General features: G+C 37.0%; 1 protein-coding gene across 14 annotated transcripts in view; it reads left to right on the forward strand.

Moving 5' to 3' along the window:
- LOC136831460 (probable phosphorylase b kinase regulatory subunit alpha) overlaps positions 1–22633 on the forward strand; it is a 239786-nt gene that overhangs the window by 62977 nt on the left and 154176 nt on the right. For 10 of the 14 annotated variants that reach the window (XM_067091940.1, XM_067091944.1, XM_067091947.1 and 7 more), the window contains exons 12-15: positions 5748–5820; positions 13137–13228; positions 16191–16281; positions 18856–18953. In XM_067091940.1, coding sequence (XP_066948041.1) covers positions 5748–5820; positions 13137–13228; positions 16191–16281; positions 18856–18953 — 354 coding nt within the window. Of the gene's footprint in view, positions 1–3094; positions 3243–5747; positions 5821–13136; positions 13229–16190; positions 16282–18855; positions 18954–22633 lie in introns of all 14 variants that reach the window. The other 4 variants (XM_067091936.1, XM_067091941.1, XM_067091945.1 and 1 more) reach the window with 1 other exon arrangement.

Raw genomic sequence — 22633 nt, forward strand, 5'->3', positions numbered from 1 at the left:
CAAGTCTCCAGGAGGTTGGAGACCCATCCTGGATGTCAGCACCCTAAATTTCTTCGTCCAGAAGACGAAATTTAGGATGGGAACAAACTGGACCATCCTATCATCCATTCGCCAGGGAGATTGTATGTTCCCCACCAATATGCAGGACTCCTGTCTGAGGATGGTCAGTGAAAGTCTCTCTCTTTAGAACTGCTGAGCCAACAAGAGAATGAGTCTTCTAGGGACTCTAGCCTCCAAAGAACAATTCATCTCTCTGGGCAGACTCCATACAAGAGTTCTACAGTTCTTCCTGAGGGCCAGCTGGGACAGAAGAAAATTCCCAGACATGTTCATTTTTCCTGTGACCCTAGAGATCAAGAAAGATTTGTAGTGGTGGAATTCTGAAGACATGCTGTTAGAAGGGAAATCTCTTCTCCCTCTGAGACCCAACTAGGCTTCTACTCAGATGTGTTGGACCTAGGTTGGGGAGCTCTTCTGGGGAACAAAGAAGTTTCTGGGACTTGGTCCCTGGAACAAGGAAGTTGGCATATCAGTGTCAAAGAATTAGAGGCGATCTATTTGGGACTTCAGTTCTTTACGTCAGAAGTTTGCAGCAAGACAGTGACAGTCAACTCGGGCAACACCACTGCCCTGTTGTATATCAGGAAACAAGGAGGGACTCACTCTTTCTCCCTCTGCGAGGCAGCGAGGGCCCTTCTCTGGGCAGACCAGAATCTTGACATGTTCTATTCAAGGAAAACTAAATGTATTGGCGGACAAGCTGAGGTGTCAAAGACAGGTTTTCTTTACAGATCTGTGGAAACTTTGGGGAAGCCGATCCTGGACCTATTTGCAACCTCCATGAATCATCAGATCCGCTAGCATGGGCGACGGACGCCATGCTACAAGACTAGTTGAACAAGGATCTTTATGCTTTCCCACCATTCAGCTTAGTGAGGGAGGCACTAAACAAGTTTCAGACCCACCAAAACATGTCATTGACTTTAATAGCCTCATTTTGGCCGAAGGAGTGATTTCTGGATCTGCTCGGTCTTCCAGTGGATTTTCCGAGGCTGCTCCCTCAAAAACCAAGTTTACTTGAACAGCCCCACTTCAGGAGGTTTCATCGAGGATTATCCACTCTGGCCCTGACAGGATACAGACTGTCAGGAAGCTCATCAGAGCGAAGGGCTTTTCAAGATCAGCTGTTGTGGAGATAGCAGAGTTTCTGCTGTATTTAAGGTCTGGAGGTCTGTTCTCTTCTACTATTAGAGGCTATAGGGCCATGTTGGGCTCTGTCTTTCAGCATAGGGGAATAGACCTATCCTCGAACCAGGATCTATCCGACCTCATTAAGTCAGTCACCACAGCCAAGCAGAAGGAAACAGGAGTGGTGTCTTGGAACTTGGATGTGATTCTCAAATGGCTGTCTACTCCCTGTTTTGATCCCCTACATTCAATTTTGCTAAGGGATCTCACCAGGAGACCCTTTTTCTTGCGGCCTTAGCAACCTCTAAACGTGTTGGTGAACTACATGCAATTGATAGAGAATTAACTCCTCCCAAGGGAATGCAGTCTGTTCTTTTACCCTGGGATTTTTTGAGCAAAGAATGAGACCCCGTCTAAGCCCTGGCTTTGCCCCATTATTAGTAAGAACCTGATGGAGATCTTGGGACCAGAAGAGGAAGAGAAAGCTCTCTGTCCCACGAGGGCATTAAGATATTATTTGCACAGAACTGAGAAAATCCTTGGACCTGCAAGTAACCTATGGTGCTCAGTGAAAAATCCTTCTCATCCACTGTCTTAAGAATGTCCTGGCATTTTTTCTCAGAGACCTGATCTCAGAAGTACATATTCTGATTGGGGAGGATGTCTTACCCTCATTTAAAGTCAAAGCTCACGAAGTCAGAGCAGTTGCTACTTTGGTAGCTTTTAAACATAACTTGTTCCTTTCCTCCATTCTTCAAGCAAGATATTTGAGGTGCAATTCGATTTTTTGCAACCCGTTACCTGCGGGAACTCTGTATGAAAATTGCAGTACTCTGGATCTGTTGTCAGGAACAGGCATGGTTTTGGGGGAAGAAGCGTAGGAAGCATCCCTTCCATCCTTTTTTCTCTTCGCCTTGACATAAGGTGTCGAGTTCTAGGGGAGCCTGGGGGTACTGTGTACCTGGACTGCCCACCAGCTTTTTAGTGAATGGGTGGCAGTTTTTATTATGTGGTGGAGGTGCCAGCGTTGTTTTTTATTTGTGGTACTGTGCCCAGGGCAGGGGCAACATTGGATGCTTTTGCTAGCCAACAGAAATGTCCTTCGCTGCAAAGTTCCCACTGAAGTAGTAGGCGCTCCATGTCCATGCGGCCTCACCAATACAAGATAAGATGAGCACCAACCAGAGGCAGTATCTTCATGCAGTAGCTCTCTTACCAGGTAAGGAACAACAAGCATTGTATCAATGCTAGCAACTTTTCTATTCTCAAATTCATTACCATTACTAATGTTTTGGAGTAGATATGTCCATGCATCCCACCTCCTGTTAATGTGGGATTCAGCTATGTAATTACTTGGTAAGTTACTTATATAAAAATGACATTTTTATGATAAAATAAAGTTTTATATATATTTACCAAGTAATTACATGATCGGAGCCCCCCTCCTCCCCTCGCATGGACAGAAGGGCACAAACAAACTGAAGCTTTTGCTGAGTTGTTCCTCTCTTTCCCTGAAATTGGGTAGGGCTAGTTACCTACTCAATTCAAAAGTAGCGCTACCTCGAATTTCAAACTTTTAGCTGCTGTGCGAGTTGAAACTAATAACTATGTGATTACTTGGTAAGTATGTATAAAACTTTATTTTATCATAAAAATGTCATATTTAAGCCATATTTCATATGAAAATACTAAATCCCCAGCAGGCATTTACAGTATCCAGTACATTACTAGTGTTATAATAGAGTTTTAAGGCATTTCTGGTTCTTAGTACATCTGGGTCTCACCTCATAACCTTCATTTTTATTTAGTTTCCTGAGTTTGTTACCTTGCATTTCTGCTTTTATTTCTCTAACACATTAATGCTGAATATCTTTTAAGTTTGCATATTTTGAATTTATTTTTTTAGTATTTAGATAATGAAGAAAGTTACCTGAACAATGATGCGGACCTTACGGTGTTCATCTTTAGTGTGGGACTGGCATATTTGGCATCAACCTGGAAATATCTTGGCAGGCCCACTGTCTGTTTCAGGATGGCATCCAGCTACCTTGATGGTATGTCATTTATTGACACAAGCATAAATTGTTAAGTTATCTGCACCCTTGATATGAGCGCTCCATGATTCACTTTGACGGGTCAGGTTCTGAAGGTTTTTCAACTTCATTTCATAAGTTAAAACATTGATATATCTTGCTAGTTAGTGTTTATATTGTAAAGATTATATATAAGATAGTCAGGATTACGGTTTACGTGCATTGACGGTGTGAAATGGGACAAAGGACAAATTTCTAGTCTAATGTGATTAGACAACTGGGTTTTTTGTGAAGTTCTGTATACTCTTACAGACTATAATCTTAATAATATACCTTATTATGCCATACTGTTCTTATGGTTATTTGCATATTCTTGTATGATGCATGATTTCCATAACCAGTTAGCCTTGGGCTCAGTCCCAGCTTTACTGTCTTGGGGATATATATATCAGGTGAGTTTCATGTAGACCCTGATTTTATGGACCTCACAACAGTGAAACACAGCTTCCATGCATAAGTTGAAGAGAATGTTTATATACTGAATCTCCACATGCTTTAGTGAAATGCCCTTATCATTCATGTGTGATGGATGCAGTTATTTGTAATGTGCACAGATAATTGAACCTGAAACTAATTTAAATGACCATGCTGTAATTTGAAATAATAATCTAATTTTTTTAGACCTTTATTATCATAAAATTACAACTACAGCCATGAATGTTTCATCGTTTTTAAATTTCATCAACCAGCGATTGGGCAAACAAACAGGTACTATATGAATCAGTTTCTTTCCAGTTTAAAAATCAATGAGATATGATGTTGAATGGGACGCCAAATAAAATGATGCTGCACGTCAAAGAAAATTAGTGCATGTGTCTATATCTTGAGATATTCCGCTAACGGTATAAATCATGCATACCTTGTGGATGCTATGAAAAAATATTAGTATCATCTGCTACTGTATGGTAATTTTTATTTTGTAGATGTTTGGTCTTCACAGTAAAACTGTCAATTTATGATGTTCTTGGAAGGTATGCATTATTTATGAGAGATTACATCAGGGATCTTTGTTGCTAGATGGATGTTCATACTTTGTGTACTGGTTTTGTATTTAATTATTGTATTCAGTCTGAGGTCTTTAAATCCTGAGTAGACTTAGCATTGAAAATTAAATTACTTCAAATTCAACTGTATGCCCTAGCCTTATAAGAAAACTTTTTTAAAGAGCATCTGTAAAGGTTGAACAACATTACAGTATTTGAGAATTTATGGTCAGAGTGCTTTGCAGTAAAGTAGGTAGCATAAGTTTTGATTTAGAAGTATTCTCAAGGATGTAAGTATTATTATTATTATTATTATTATATGGTTGTTGTTGTCCTTATCTGTTAACTTACATACTTATTTTATCTTGCTGTTGAGACTTTAGACAAGAATAAGTATTGTAGTGACATTCTTCCTGATTATTTTGAATAGGTAGAGGGACAAGTTTAGTGTGACAGAAAAAACTCTTTGAATATCTTGTAAATGTTGATAAAGTGAGTGCTTTCCAAAGATATATTTTTTATATTAGTTGCATTTGTCAAGTTTTGTTTAAAATGTATTATATGTGTGGTACATATTGATTCAATGGTGTGTTTTAAAATTTTTCAGTGGAAACATATAACTTTCAGCTTACCCATAAAAATCAATAATCATGAGAGGGGGTTTGTTGAATCTCAAGATTTGTGTATTTGGACACTGTATAAACTCTTTTATTTTACTTATGCTGTAACATCCTGTGTTGTGCATATTAATCACTCTTCCTACATCACAGATAACATCCTCTGTTCCATTTCTCTATGTAATGAAAAGGTCAGCATGTAGAGATCATTTTTGCAGTCCTTAATGTATTTTATCAAGGTATAGCAATTGAGAAGGAAAGCATAGAATTAGATTTCACATAAGTCAAGGACTGTCATATTTTTAACCAAGCTGATACTATGCAAACTGGTGAGGTTACATTTTATTTAGAGTAACTTTTACTTGAGCTTTATGCTAGTGTAAACATTTTGTATTTTATTCATGGGATGGATATTAGATTTTATTTTGCTTTCTCCTGGCATCATGATGTTTACAGTGTAGTGAGTTAGAGTCTCCTGTTGTAATACTGACATTAGTTCAAGATCTCTTTAAAATAGGAGGTGAAGTTCAGGATCTCTTTAAAATAGGAAGTGAAGTTCAGGTCTCTTTAAAATAGGAAGTGAAGTTCAGATCTCTCTAAAATAGGAAGTGAAGTTCAGGATCTCTTTAAAACAGGAAGTGAAGTTCAGGATCTCTTTAAAATAGGAAGTGATCTGACTGGACTGCATGGGTGTTTTAGCATAAATAAAATAGGTGGTTTGTATTTGCAGAATATACTATAAAAGTAAATGTTAAAGTTTCCATTGGATTTTTGTAAAGTGAATGATAACCTGAGGTTGGATTTCTTCTTGATATCAAATGTTAATTTCAGTTTTGTTAAACTTATTTTCCTTTTCCTTTACCCAGAGGATGGAAAAATACCAACTGCAATGATCTCAACCCTGAAGAAACTGAAGAGTGGTTATATCAACGGTACTAGGTAAGGAGATACATTCTTCATCATTATTGTCATTGACATATAATTACCAAGAATTTATTCCATCAAAAAGTTGAGATTCTAAGAGAAACAAGACATCAGCACTTTAATTGTCTTTTTCATCTTCTTTATGGCTGGTTTTCCACTAATTACTTCTACACAAGCCTCATCAGCAGCATGTCAAGCATTTTAACCCTTAAACGCCGAAGCCCTATTTACAGAAACGTCTCCCGTATGCCGGCGGCTTTCGGGAGCTAGCACCGAAGCGGAAAAAATTTTTTTTTTTCAAAAAATCACAGCACGCTTAGTTTTTAAGATTAAGAGTTCATTTTTGGCTCCTTTTTTCTCATTGCCTGAAGTTTAGTATGCAATCATCAGAAATGAAAAAATATCATCATATATAAATATTGGAATATATGACAGCAAAAAAAAAAAATGTATATAATTGTATACAAATCGCTGTAAGCAAAACGGTTAAAGCTAATGAGTTAATTTTTTTAGTTGTATTGTACACTAAATTGCAATGATTTTGGTATATAACAAATTGTAAAACGATTAAAGCAACACAGAGAAAATATTATCACAAAATGATGCATGAATTAAGTAACGCATGGACGTAAAAAAAGTTTTTTCAAAAATTCACCATAAATCAAAATATTGTGCTAGAGACTTTCCAATTGTTTCAAAATGAAGGAAATTGATTGAATATTACTAGACTGTAAGTTGTTTAGCTTACAATTGCATTTTTTGACCATTTCGATCGAGTTAAAGTTGACCAAGGTTGATTTTTTTCTATTTATTGTTATTTATATGAAAATATTTCAAAAATGGTAAAAGCTAAAAGCATGATTTATTTTTTGTTGTATTCTACATGAAATTGCGCACATTTTGATGTATAACACTTTATATAACGGATAATATAAAATGGCGAAAAAATTACGACAATGTGACTCAAGAAATGCTAGATTTTTAGCGGAGTTCAAGCGCGTGATGGAAGGAAAACGTTTTTTCAAAAATTCACCATAAATCGAAATATTGTGCCAGAGACTTTCTGTTTGTTGCAAAATGAAGGTAAAGGATTGATTGTTACTAGAATGTAAAATTTTGGCTTTATAGTGTTTTTCGAGCATTTCGATCGAAATAAAGTTGACCAAAGGTTGATTTTTTTCTATTTATCGTTATTTATATGAAAATATTTCAAAAATGGTAAAAGCTAAAAGCATGATTTATTTTTTGTTGTATTCTAAATGAAATTGCACACATTTTGATGTATAACACTTTATGTAACGAATAATATAAAACGGCGAAAAAATTACGACAATGTGACTCAAGAAATGCTAGGATTTTTTGCGGAGCGAAGGAAAAAGTTTTTTCAAAAATTCACCATAAATTGAAATATTGTACTGGGGACTTTCTGTTTGTTGCAGAATAAAGGTAAATGATTGATTGTTACTAGAATGTAAGAATTTTGGCTTACGATAGCATTTTTCTAGCATTTCGGTCGAGTCAAAATTGACCGAATGTTAAAATTTTGTCAGTTATCGTGATTTAAATGAAAATATTTCAAAACTGTTAAAAGCTAAAAGAATGATTTATTTTTTGTTGTATTCTACATGACATTGCGCACATTTTGATGTATAACACGTTATGTAACGAATAATATAAAATGGTGAAAAATTATGAGAAGGTGACTCAAGAAATGCCAGGATTTTCAGCGAAGGAAAAGTTTTTTTCAAAAATTTACGGATGCCCCTCAGGACACCCCGATCTTCCTAGGGGTCGTAAAAGGCGGGATGTGGTCCTTGGTCGCCTTCGGTCACATGTGGGCGAACAACACAGCGCTGAGAAGCTGGGTCACTTTGGCTGCTGGTCCTTCTCCAGCATCCCAGTGGCGACAGGCAGTATGCACGCCTGACGGCTTTGAGACATCTCTGCAAACGTCCTGTTGCAGCACAAATACGCAAACACTCGCCAAAGTTCTGCAAACACGGATCGTCAAAAAAATCGCTCTCGGGATGCTGTCTGGTTGGCTGCGGCGTTCTTCCGTGAACTCCAGCATCCCCTCAAGTCCTTCCGCAAACTAGGCCTATAATTATTTTTCACACGCGTCCACTTGACATCAACAGACAATTTTCGGACGTATGGTACGCCATTAGGCTTTTAAGGGTTAACTAATGCTGCAGTGTGCTACAGTTGTATATGCACATATATCCTCTTCCAGGAAATGAAGTTGCTCATTTAAATGTTCCTGCAATCATTAAACCAACTTATTATTATTAGTCAGTCATCTCCCATGAGACCATTTTGTTGTCACACTGTATAGCTCAGCACTTTTTTTTTTCTTCCTTTCTTATTCCAAAATTGTCTGCCACTTTTTTCTTACTTATTACAAAATATCATCTAGATGATTTTGCATCAACTATTAATCCACTTTAACAAATCACTTCTTCTTATTGTTTCATTTATGGTTACCATTTTTCCATGTTCTTTTTTCTTTCAGACAAAATTGCTCAAACTAGTGATTTCCATTTCTTAGTATGTAATGGTGATTGTGATTCTGACCAATATTGGGGAATTGCTGTTGGGTTTGTCCCATAAACTTTACTTCATTTGGAACTCTTGAGTCACTGTGTACTCTTACCATGCTGAGTGACAGCATCAGTATTATCTAGCACTATAGGTATATTCACAGGTGAGATAAATATCTTTTTCATTTTATTATGATACCCCCACACTGGGGTTGTGCTTACAATGTGTCTTACATTGTACTATGAGGCCAGTACTAAAGGTTCTTTGCAGCTTCCTTCAACTCCAGCTGCAGTGTTTTCTACCATGTACTGTATATTTCATCTATTCCTTTTGGTCTCCTCACATAGCTGTCTGACTTTATTAAGTTTACCATGTTCTGCTTTCAGTTAAGGACAAATTTCTGACAAGCTATGTGACAAGATAGGAATGTGACTTGATGGTCATGTTAAATTACTTTATACAGGTAGAACTTCCTAATCATGCAACCTTGGGACCTGGCCCTGACAAGACTACAGAAATTGATCGTCAGGATGCCAAGGGAACCCCCTAGGTAAACATATGCTTATTCCGTATATGTATTGCTGGGATCTCAAAGGTAGAACCAAGCTTACAACAGGGCATAATGCAACCTTAGTCTACAATGTAGTATGGTTATACTGCTTTAAGACTACGAGAATAACATGCAGATCAGATCTGAGTGCAAAACTATAATTTTTTCATGGATCTTATCTTTAAAAAAAACATCTAAATATTACTTATAATTGAAGTTGCCAGTTTCATTACCATAATATGTCATTGAATATTAAATTAATATGTCAAAAAAGTCCTTAAGTCTTTAAATGTAAAGTAGATGGCTTACCTGGCTGAATATGCTTCATGATATTTTGAGTGTTTTTGTGTTAAAAAATTAGCTAAATTTAGTTGTTAAACACCTGACCTGATATAAAAGATTAAGTAGTTATTTATACAACAGTTATGATATGAGTGGATGCAACTCCATAAGCTTTTACCACTGCACCAACACTACACTAATTTTTTCGTGTGTTTTATACATGCACAAACAAAGCCACTCCAACATCATCTAAAAACATAACAGACGCCTTACACGTCTCGAAATGTCGGCCTAAACTGCTCACGTCTCCGCGCTGCTAGGGGAAAGGGAGCTGGGGATTGGCACGAAACATATACATGTGCTACCGGGGTCTAAGCGATGTCAGGCAGGGCAGCCGATCGAGGCTATGGCCTACCCTAAAGCCAAATCAAAGTCCTTCAATAGAAGGCATCATGCTTACCCCATATGAAAAATGGGAAAAAGCACGTTAAACGAAGAAGAAGAAGAAGAAGATTTTACCAAACGTGAACAAAATAATGTGATGGAAATTCAGAAACAAAACGCAATAACTACAGAATTTACATATCTTCTGTATTGAAGTTTATTTTTCATCAAGCATCCTAGCAAAGCAGCCTCTCACCTTAAAAAATTGCTCCAGCTTAATGCCAGCATCTTCCATGGATGCAAATATTATATCCAGGGCATCAGTGTATAAACTATGTGGGGAATGTGGTACAGTCTAGACATTGAAATAAATCTAATTTTATTCCATTATTGTATATGACCGTGTCTCTAATGTTTCTTCCTATAATTAACAAAAATCATCACAACTAAATTTCACACTTGAAAGGCATGCATCAAAGAAAAAAATGTTCTGTTTTCTTGTATGAGGCATCTAAAATCAGAATCTTGCAACTTTTTGTTTTATCTGTTTTCTTCTAGTGCTGGATGGCTACTGTAACTCACACGGAACTTTCTTCTTATGGCTTTTGAAAATAAAGCAGCAGTGTTCATTAAGCCACAAATAAAGCATCAGTATCAGAGATGCACAGCACGTTGAGGGTTGAAGCTTTCAAACAAGGTATCTAAATGCCTGCTTGATAAGCATCTCCCCAGAAGTGCTGAAGCTTCATTACTTTGGAACTCAGCAACTTTATAAGGGAGCTTTGCCAGTCCCCCCCCCCCTCCCCCAAAAAAACAGGAGCAGCTACATCAATTACAAGATCTCCAGAACCCTCCTCGAATCATCTAAAGACAAAGCAGTAGAAGAACGAGAAGGGGTGAAATCTTCCTGGGAAGAAGATGCAATGAGAGGATATTTTGGCAAGGAAGAGGTAGAACAAGAAGAAATGGAGGCATCTGCCACCATTGGAGGTTTGAAACCTTCCCAAGATGGAGCAACCGATTTCTTCTTGTCTCCTCTTCTTACAAAAATTCTTCCTTTGCTCTGGAAACCAGTTGCGACACTCGGAACAGGGATTACTTACATTACAATCAGTAGATCTGCATCTGCTACAAGTGGAATGTGGGTCTGTTCTGTAACCAAGGAGGCTAAATAACGAGATCATAGGGTACTACAATGCCCAGGCATCTTCTCTGAGGCCTGGCTTGCTTAGATGATTCATGTGTTTGCATTTCTGGGAATGCAAAAAACACACAGATAGCACAACATAACAGAATCACATAGCAAAAAAGAGAATGAAAAACCAGAACACCAAGGTGTCAAGTGGGCAGGAAGAGCTAAAAACAACTGGCTTCTGAGCGGGAAGACAGCAATCGTCTTACTTGGAAGGCAATTAAAAGAGAACTGTAGCATCACAGCATCCACTAGGGGGAAACCAGGTTGAGCTCTGCCCACCTCTTTCCCCATTGGCCATCTCCCGTTGCCACCAAAACCTTGTGCCATTAATAACCGAACTCAGCTAGATGCTGGAGAAATCCCCTTATGTTAAGACCAAATGTTTGTTAGCTATGAAAAATACAAATTGATTTAAAATTTGTCATTCTGTAATGATCTGATGGTTATGTTTTATAAGTAAATACTTGCACATTGTGTATGATTATGTTTTATAAGCAAATACTTGCACATTGTGTACTCTACTGTTAAATGCAAAGTGGTCGGCCATGGCAGGCATTTAAAATATGCTTAAATTTTCCCATATTCAGAATGAATATAATGAATAAGCAGACAACCATTTTAGAAAAGTCTTCGCTCAGAAAATGGTAAATAACCTCAGAATAACCACAGACAGTTATTTACTTTGACATTCCAATCAATTATTAATAAAGAATTGGAAGAATTAAAAGTTCATTGATATATGTCTGAGATTTATCATTTCATTAGTTTTAAGAGTTCCAGTCTCACCATTCTTTGAGAAACATCATCAATTTCACATATACAAAATATTCATTAGAAAAAATTTTCCACTTGATATGCCAGGGCAGGAAATAAATAATAGCTTTGCCTTTAACTGAAAGCACTGAGTAATATGAAATGAAACTAATGTATGAGAAATTGCTCATTGTCCCTAAAACCACCTCTTGATGTTAGGAGTTGGACAGTATATTCCAAATATACTTTCCATATTTGCCTGTGATAAGTATTTTTTCTCTCTCTTAAGCCTGTGATAAACATAGAGACATGGTAAGTAATACATGTAATATGTAGGAAATTGGGTAGAAATAAACAAATAAGAAGCCAAACTAAAAGTTTGTTACTCATCAGTGGTAAAACAATGCTGTGGACAAAAAATGGTCCAAACAATGGAAGTTGCAGAATGACAAAATTCCAAATCATGATAACATTGAACAAAAACTAACATTCTCTGTTGTATCTTTTCCCTTTATCACTACCTCAGATAGCTCCTTAACATACTGGACTGGGGCATAAATATGGAATTCTCCAGCATGAGGGAAGAGACTGTTGTAGGAGAGGTTCAGGACAGGATATTTTTTCATCCCCAGGTCTCAAGATATCAAAGATTAGTAATCAAACTGATTTATGATTAAATTATTTGAGCCCACTCAGCAAGTTAGGGAGGCAGCCTATTCAAAATGGAGACAGTGATATAACTAAAGAGAGCCATCAGAGAAGGAGACTTAAGAAGGAGTGTATTTGCTGTTGCGTTGGACTCTTGCTTCTGGAGAAGGATCTGTATTTCCAAATATATATTGATTCATTCAAAACTGATATACATGTTTGGGTCGTGTGGTTAATAGCCATGTACCATGTCAGTTCCTGATTTTCTTTTCCCACAGCACCTCAAGTACTTACATGTGACTGAGGAGCAATGGTAGTAACTTTGCTGTGATAATTCTCTATCATTTAAAATTGGTTAAACAGGCCAGGAATATGTCAGTCCTTGGTTTTGAGGTCCTTGCTTTTCTTTAGTATGCTTCGACATGAAGGTAGATCGTTTGTAAGGGCTAATGATGGAACTTTTCCTGATTAATCTAGGTGACAAGAGTTTTGCATCAATGCAGCATTTTTCTAATTTGGATGTTTAAGTAGATTTATCATTTTTGTGATGTATGTGTATGTGTCTGGATAGGTAAACACAGAAGCAGGTATGCAGACAGCTTTGATTGTCAAGGTGCACCCAGTTGATATATTTATAGTATTATTTTTCATTTAGGCTTGGCGTTTTTACGATGAAATTATTAGTTACTGCGCTGTTATTCAGTTAGTGTTTGTGAGTATATCTACAGAAAAATGCATCACTGCAATGATGATGCTCTGTGTTAAACAATTTATTATAGGGTTATGAGGAAGAAAGCTTTTTTCATCAGTGCTTTTGAAGTAGTTTTCAATACTTTGCTTGTTTGGCTTTCTCTTCATTCCAAAATACAGTATTAACTTTTAATTATCAAGAACAGAAACATTGTTGAGTTGAAGATTTAATCTTGCCTGAATTATGATTCTTATGTGTCCATTTATATAATATTATTCAATTGGCAGGGTTTCTCTTGGCAAGATGCAGGAATTCCTAAACACATCTTGTATCACAAGTTTAAACTTCCTTCATGATACAGAAGCTGGATACCCAGACAGTGAGTAATCATTCTATCTTGTGAACCTTTTTGCTTTTTATATTATTTGTTTACCATTTCTTTATTGTAATTTGCCCAGCTTATTTGAGTACTATACCCTTTTTTCTTGACAGCATTTACTTTTAAGACTGAAAAGTAGCTTCCTGCAATTATGGAAACTTTTCTTAATTGTTGAAAAGTAATGATGATTCCAGTTTATTCAAAGCTATTGTCTTACAGTATTCTGATCTTGTTGCTTCAGAATAATGAGTAACTGTTGTGACACAAACCCATTACTTATAGTAGACTAATACCTTGGTCCTCAGCTTTCCAGGCAGTCCGGAATTCAAGAATGACTTTCACTAGGTCAGGTAAACCATCTGGTCTCCAAAGCTCCTTTTCCATAGAAAACAGTCATTCTGTATGTGCCTTACACAGAACACTTATGTTTTGTTGCTCCCAGACTTTGTTTATTGTGCTGTGTATTCTTGTAATTGCACATAATAAAAAAAAAAAAATTTATAATCTCCTATAAGTAATCTTTTTTTTTTTTATGGGCAACTGTTGTTCATTTTCTGTATTCTTTGAGCTAGCTAGCTATCTAGTTTGTCATAATATATTGGTTGGTCATATAACCAGCTTCGAATTTGTAAGTGTTGCTTGATTGAGAAAATTATTAAGGTTTTTTTACTGGTAAGCAGTAATAATTATAATTTTGGTAGCGTAGTTGCTGTTCATCCTCAAAGGAGTTACACTCTCATGGTCCTGGTCTCGCCAGAATAATGCATGTTGGCACAGTGATAGAATATAAAGGACTGAGGACAAGAGGGTTCTATCTCCAGTCTTACAACTACCTCAGCTTTTTCCTTTATTCTTCTCGCACAGATGTGACAACAGCGTGTGTGTTGGCTTTGTTCCACATTACACCAGTCTCTCACAGAGTTCACTTGTCCCCAGTGTCTACTCCAAATACTGCAATCATCATCATAACTTTAAATTGGGAACCAGAAGGTCTCCTGCACCAATATTCCTGCCTCGCACAAGGAGATGGAGTTGATAATGGCAAAAGGGGCTATAGAGTAGGGGAGAGACACCTCACCAGGAGTTTTCAGCTGCCTTTTTGTAATCCCCAAGGCCTTTGAGGGTTGTAGACCCTGGTTATAAACAACTTCAAAAAATAATTGCCAGAATTTTGTGAGGGAAGTATGAAGTAATTGCCAGAATTTTTTGAGGGAAGTATAAAAAGAGTGTTAGGGAAGTATATAAAGAATGTTAGAGTTACACACTCTTGAAACTGGCATAACATAGGTCTGAGTTACATACCTGTGGCCTGTGGCTGAGATGCCTTCTCTTGGTCCCAACCTACGATTAAGTGTGGCATCCCAGTCTTACGAGTTCAAGTGTAGACTGATGAGGACCTTCTCTCTTGCCAGGTAAAAGACACATGGACTTATCTTTAAAGGACGCAGGTGGGTTGAGGGTGTTGTTATCCACTGGCACTGTGAAATCAGAGGTATCAAAGAACACCATTTCCTTCCATATAGACAGATCATCATAAGAGTGCATGCATGTACCTTTGTGGTTAAAGCTTCCAGCCTGAAGATCAGGGGTTATGAGGTTAGGACAGTAGTGACTCGGTTAGAATTTAAAATGGAATATGAACATTTCCTCAGTTATTTCCGTTGCCCCTAGAGGTTCCCTCAACATTTTTTGAGATTTTACTTACTGGACTTCACAAACGCTTTGGTTGTTTACTCAGCCCAGTAGTGGCCCTAGGGTATAAAGTAACAAGATCTGGTTTTTTGTTCTTAAATCCAACTCCTCTTGCACATGAACATTTTATTCTGAGAGCATAATTTGTCAGGTATAGGTGTCTGGTTTTTTGTTCATAAATTCAACTCTTCTTGCACATAAACATTTTATTCTGAGAGCATAATTTGTCAGGTATAGGTGTCTACCCCTCTGAGAAGAGCATAAGTGAATTTGTTTATGCTATTTGGAATGGAGAATACAAACCAAGGTCCAACCATGGCCCCTTGTTAGTACTAAACCTCAGGAATTACCCTCTTTTATTTCCATAAATAGTATTTCAGAAGTAATAGAGTCCATCCAACCTAAGTAGCTACTCATGCTACCGTAAAGAAGTGGGTTTTGTCAAAACAAGTAGTTTCTGAAAAGTAAAATTGATTTTTTTTTTTTTTACAAACCCATTACCTAAACTGTCTCTCCTCTTGACTCCATCTCTCTGATGGAAATTTCAGACAGTGTTGCCAAGATAGCTTCACTTGACCTGGTCAAAGTCATTGTTTTATTGATTTCTGGAGTGTGTCCGGAGAACTGCAGGCTGCAGGATTAGGCTTTGGTAAATAATGGATTTACAAAAAATTCAGCTTTGTTATATATTTAGTTCATAAATTCACTATTAGTTTATGATTAATTTACTGTATTCCATTGCTTTAGGATTGGGATGAAATGTAGTAGTTTTTGGTGAAACATTTGTATTTGCTAAGTACTTGAGAAGTTAGTTTTTGAAGTTAAAGCAGATAAGTTTTCATATTCTTAGCTAACCTTTGTTCCAACTAACATCTTTTATCTTTTTGATGTCTTTTTTTTTCACAAATAAAAATTTAATTGGTAAATATATTGTAAACTCTGATGTTGCCTTATAGAAGTAGGCAAGTTTATGGTAAATGAGGTATTGAATGTTTTTCTCTTAAGTATATTTGTAGTAGGACCATCTTCCATGTTCTCTTAATAGGTGTATGGAAAAAAGAAAAAATGAGATGGACGAACTCTAGGTTAGATCATGCACCATAGAGATACTCCTTGTTTCTACTCTTTACTGTATAGGTGATATGTATTGTAAAAATGTTTGATGTTCAATATGCAGACTCTCACCATTTTACACCATTCTCAGCACCATCTTTTCAGGTGACCAAATATATTAAATTCTTGCAAGTTATAATTAATTATTCTCTTAAAGGTCTCAAGGCAGACGTCAAAGAATACTTAGAGAAGCAGATGAGAGGCTCCTTATCCTGGAAGAGAGCCGACTTGGTCCGCATGTCAAACAGGTAAGATTTTATCATTATTATTATTGCTACACCCAGCCCAGTTTGGAAAAAGAAATACATTAGAATAAATTATAAAATTTTCAAAATAAATCAATAAAGGATATTCTAGCTGAAGGTAATAACTTTTCAATTAATAATATCATTCTCTTCTTAAAATTAAATTAATAAATAAAATATAATTTCCCTCCCCCGTTTTTTCCTCCTTTTATCCCCTCTATTTTTTATTTTATTTTAATCTTTTCCCCTTTTTTATTATTTAATTTTTATTTATATATTTATTTATTTGTTTAATTACTTATTTAATTTTTTTATGTATTCTTTCCCTCCCCCTTTTTTTCCCGGCCCGAGAAGAACCCTAAAAGAGTTCAGAGGCTGGTTAAACAAATCATTTATAACTAACTAACTAACAGTAAATTATATATGTGGGATAACAATAAATTATATATTTGGGATAAAGGAGAAACAGTTGAGGTAAAACAGTTCAACTAGGTCACAGGACTCATGTGAATCTGCTCAACAAAAAAGCATTTGCAGCCATTTTAAACTTCCTAAGTTTCAACAATTCAGCTACGTGATTAGGAAGGTTATTCCATAATTCACAGTCAATTTTGAAGAGTTTTATATCTGGTGTATAGCTTTTTGGATAGCTATTTTATTCCCTCCAGAGCTGCAGCTCTCTTTCACATTTGTGCTTGTAATGATTTGTTTTGTTAATCACTTTGGTTTTTCTCATGATTAAATGACCACTGGTATAGTTCACTGCTAGAAATGGCAAGGTTTTTTAATATTCAATATTTAAGGATAAGGTCATTTTCATTACATCATCCTGTTTTGCAGAAGTATGTTTCTCTTGGGATTTTTATTATATGGGTAATCTTCCTCTTGCGTGACAGGTAGTTGGAAAAGATGTGTCTATACAAAATACACGGTCAACACCATGAATGGTTTAGTATGTTGCACATTTCAGCAGGTGAAAGAATTCTTTGCTCTATTTTACAGATGAGTGTTTCTCTTCTAGGGTTAGTCCTTGTTTAATTTGTTTTTTCAGTCTCTTCCTTTGCATTCACTCATGCATTCAAGTACAGTTCTGCACCTACAGTTGGGATTCTGTGAAGTTTTAGAGGTTAAGCTTAAGAATCAGGCAATAGGAGTTGCTGGATGACTTTCCAGGTTTTTACAGTCACCTGTTTCTGGTCTTTAAGTCAACTGGGATACAGGCACATCATGAACCTCATCCCACTGAATGAGTTTCTTCAGCAATCTTCTTTCAGGATGGTAACTTTGCCCTTATTTCATTATCCCGTAAAAAAAAGACAGCTTCCATGCTCCCTTTGGATCTTAGGAATATGTATTTCATTGTCCAAAATCTCTTTATTTCAGGAAAATACTTTCACTTTATCTGCACATGTCAGTTTCTTCAGTTAAAAAGTCATTCTTCTCACCAGAGACAGTGTGGGCACAGAAAAATGTAATAAGATCTAGTAGATATTTGGACAACTGACTAATGGTGGCATCATTGCCAGTAAAACTACATCAACATCTGTACCTCTCACATCAGAACAGTCTTGGCATTTGTTGCCAGTCTCGGCAACTGTGGTCAGCAGAGTCTCAGCTGGATGGTTATCTTGTCTCACTGTGGATGACATCTTAAAAATCTTAGGGATATACAGCATTAAATTTTTTGTCATAACAATCGTAATTTGGCTTATGTGGGGTGGAGGGGGGCCAGATGGAATCTTGATTTACTCATCATTGAGCACAAGAGAGCCATTAACAATGATAATAGAAATAAGGCAGGAGCCACACATATTTGGGATTTTGACCAGTGAATGAACAGAGAAGAAATAATGTACTGTGCTACATGGTGTATGTGTGTGTTTGTGTGTGTGGGGGTGGGGGGGGGGTCCTTGTTAACTTGATGGTAGTGGTAGCTGGAAATAATCCTTTAATGATTTAAGTAGAGTGAATGCCAGTAATATCCTTAAAGAGTCTAAATTCTCCTTATTCATAAGGGAAGCTGATAGTTCTGACTTACTCCATGTATTGATGGAATGTTTAATACCTGACCTCGGGAACTATACCCATGGTTAATGCCCCCAGTGAGCAGCAGAATGGCAGCACAACCACAGCAAACCAGAATGGTCAAGTAGTCAGAAGATCAATAGGAAACTTAAATAAAGAATTACTAGTACTTTAATCCAGTTTTATCCAGTTTTGGCCAGCCCTGTGAGAGCTGAAAGTCAGCTCATTGATCTGGTTAAACTACTGTAATGATAATAATCCAGTTTCATTTCCTCTGTTGATGAGGATAGTAGTCCTTGCAAATTTGAATGGTTTTAATTCTATTTTAACAGTATACCAAGACTTTGCACACAAGAAAAGGGGGTGTTTTATCTTTGTCTTTAAAGTGCATGACTGTTCTTCATAGTTTTCGATAATGATAATTGTATGAAGAAATTTTTTTATATTTAAAAACTATATTCTTATTAATAAAATAATAAATGCTTATTACTTATGTGCAAGTATGTTTAGTGTAGTGGAATGCTCTTCAAATCATTTTGCTCTTTTTTTCAGGTTTAAGGAGAAAAGCGTAAGGGACCCTGCACGCCGTAAGATATCTGTCAGGGGTAGTATTCGCAAGTCTCGAACAGTTTTGACTGAAGATGAAAGAGGTTAGTTATCCTTTTATTAGGTAAATATAAAGTAATTATAAACATTATTGTTGTGAATTAGGTATCCTTGCATAAACACTCTATAGGGTAATGAGTATTGCATTGCCAGTAAGAGGAAATTTAGTTACAGGGCATGACCCAGTCATATTTTCTCGAAATACTCTACCCAGATATAATAAGGTTCAAGTGTCCCAGATTAATCAGTGAAGAATGATTTTCATGGTTAATGATAAATGAGATATTCCTTAACATGTTGGCAGCATGCTCAGTGATGTAGAATTAAGGTACTTTCCAAAGATAATAACAGTACTGTAATAAAAAGAAGCACATCCAAAGGCTAAGCCAGATTGAAATTGTTACTGAGCCTTAGCAGTTTGCTTTTATTTTGTGGTCAAGGTTTTGAGGTTTTTGAATTCTGTTTATAGTGCTGAGAACCTTAGATCTAATTATTAATATCTTAAAAAGTTTTTAGTTATTCGATATGATAAATATTTTATATTAAGAAAACCTTTTGGCCAATCTCTTAAGTTAAGATTTTTTATAATGAAAAATTAAGAAACATTGGAAGAGAAGTATGAGGTTTAGAACTCAGTAAAAGACTAAAATTTTGGAATAATCTGATTGCATCTACTAGCACACCTTGCATCTTGCTATACTGTACTTAAAAAATATGTGCCACTTACTAGACTTGGTTGCACTGGAAAATAAGGTCAAATGAAATACACATCTTTGCAGAGCATGCTTAATATGAATGCTGTGTATGTATGTGTATAGTACATTATAAATTGTATGCACAGGCAGTTAGCTGCCATAATGTAGTTTTAGTGTCTTTTCCTTGTTAATTAACTTGAACTTTTCATGTACAGCACTGTATTTCATTTATGTCATGTCATGTCATGTTTTATTATGATTTAAAAGGAGGTTTTGCAAAAATTATATTCAATTTCATTGCTTCATATGAAGCTAGCTTAGCTCGGTCACTTCATAATACAACAGAAGAACAGGATTGTTTTTCTGTTTACAATTTTACATCTTCCCATATAGTACAGTTTGCTGAAGCTACCTCCCATAATACCAGAGTTCATATGTATGAGGTTTTGTATTTGATTTTGATAAGTTTCGAGTTTATTCTGTGATACAGTAAGACAGTAATTGTTGCACTTTATATAAAATGAATGACTATTTCTGTTGGAAAACTAATGTTGTTGGTTGTTTGATGGATGGCATTAATTGCTTATTATTATTATATTGTTATCATGACTGGGTGGTTTTTATAGTGTGGGGTTCCGGGTTGCATCCTGCTTCCTTAGAAGTCCATCACTTTCCTCACTGTGTGTGCTGTTTCTAATAGCACGCTCTTCTGCATGAGTCCTGGAGCTACTACAGCTTCTAGTTTTTCCAGGTTCCTTTCAATGATCTTGGGATCTTGCTTAGTCTTCCTATGATTATGGGTACAATTTCCACCTGCATATCCCATATCCTCCTTATTTCTATTTTCAGGTCTTGATACTTATCAATTTTCTTTCTCATTCTTTCTCATCAACTCTGGTGTCCCATGGTATTGCGACATCGATGAGTGATACTTTCTTCTTGATTTTGTCAATCGGCTTCAAGTTTGGTCTATTGGCACGTATCACCCTATCTGTTCTTATACCATAGTCCCGGAGGATCTTTGCCTGACCGTTTTCTATCACTCCCTCGGGTTGATGTTCATACCATTTATTACTGCAAACTAGCTGGTGTTTCTTGCACAGGCTCCAGTGGAGGGCTTTTGCTACTGAATCATGCCTCTTTTTGTACTGATTCTGCGCAAGTGCCGGACATTCGCTTGCTATGGGGTTTATGGTCTCGTCTTTCATATTGTACTTCCTGCATATTCTTTGGACATATCTGGTTCTAAGGGCCTGATCTTGTGCCGCTGTTAGCATTCCTTCTGTTCCCTTCTTGAGTTCTCCCCTCTGTAGCCATTGCTGTGTTTCATTGCTGGCCAGTTCTTTAGTCTGTCTCATGTACTGTCCGTACATTGGTTTGCTGTGCCAATCCTCTGTTCTGTTTTTCATTCTCCTGTCTCGGTATATTTCTGGGTCTTCATCTACTTTTATCAGTCCTTCTTCCCATGCACTCCATAGTGACTCATCTTCACTGGTTTTCAGATATTGTCCCAGTGCTCTGCTCTCGATGTTGATGCAGTCCTCTATGCTTGGTAGACTTCTCCCTCCTTCCTTTTGTGTTATGTATTGTTTGCCTGTATTTGCTCTTGGGTGTAATGCTTTGTGTATTGTCATGTGTTTCCTAGTTTTTGGTCTATGCTGCAGAATTCAGCCTTCGTCCACTCCACTACTCCTCCGCTGTATCTGATTACTGGTACTGCCCATGTGTTTATGGCTTTTGTCATGTTTCCAGTGTTGAGTTTTGACTTGAGTATCGCCTTAAATCACTGCATAAATTCTTTCCTGATTGTGTCCTTCATCTCTTGGTGTTTTATATCCTCTCCCTCTATTATTCCTTGGTATTTGTATCCTGTCTCATCTATGTGTTTGATGCTATACCCATCTGGTAGCTTTATCCCTTCAGTCCTTGTCACTTTGCCTTTTTGTATGTTGACCAAGGCACATTTTTCTATTCCAAACTCCATCTTGATGTCCCCAGATACAATCCTTACAGTCTGGATTAGGGTATCTATTTCCTTGATGCCCTTCCCATACAGCTTGATGTTGTCCATGAACATCAGATGGTTAATTCTGTTGCCTTCTTTCTTGGGCTGGTACCCAGCATCCATCTTCTGCAGTACTTTTGACATGGCAGTCAAGGCTACTACGAAGGGTAGTGCGGACAGTGAGTCGCCTTGAAAGATCCCTCTCATGATGTTAACCTTTGCTGGTCTTATCCCAGAGCTTGTAAGTACTGTATTCCAGTTGCACATTGTATTTTTTAGGAAGCTGATGGTGTTTTCCTCTGCCCCATGTATTTTCAGACATTCTATTAGCCATGTGTGCAATATCATGTTGAAGGCTTTCTTGTAGTCAATCCATGCCATGCTTAGGTTGCTTCTCTTTCTCTTAATATTCTTCATTACCATTTTGTCTATCAGGAGCTGGTCTTTTATGCCCCCTACTCTTCCTTCTTCAGCCTTTCTGTTGGTGGAGGATGGTGTTTGTATCCTCTAGGTAGTTGTATAGCCTTTCACTGATGATACCTGTTAGTAACTTCCACATTATTGGTAGGCAGGTGATAGGCCTGCAGTTACTTGCTATATTTCCCTTGTTCTTGTCTTTCTTTGCTAAGGATGCTCTCCCTGTGGTCATCCATTTGGGTGCCTGGTGGTTTGTGATACAATGCCGGAGTTGTTCTGCTATTCGTGGGTGTAGGGCCTTGAAGTTTTTGAGCCAGTATCCATGGAATTCATTGGGACCTGGGGCTCTCCAGTTGGGCATTTTCTTTAGTTGGTGTGTGACTGTGTTTGTAGTGATTTCGGTGAATCTTTGTTTTATTCTCCCCATTTCTTCTGCCTTGACTTCCTGGAGCCATGTTGCCTGTTTGTTGTGTGATACCAGATTGCTCCATATGTTTTCCCAGAGTCTCTTATTTAGCTTGGCTTCAGGAATTTCCTGGTGGTTGTCTTCCCCTCTTAGTTGGCTGTATGGTCTTTTCTGGTTGGTTCCGAAGAGTTTGTTCTGTTG

The sequence above is a fragment of the Macrobrachium rosenbergii genome, chromosome 48, assembly GCF_040412425.1.
Source record: "Macrobrachium rosenbergii isolate ZJJX-2024 chromosome 48, ASM4041242v1, whole genome shotgun sequence".
Classification (NCBI taxonomy): domain Eukaryota; kingdom Metazoa; phylum Arthropoda; class Malacostraca; order Decapoda; family Palaemonidae; genus Macrobrachium; species Macrobrachium rosenbergii.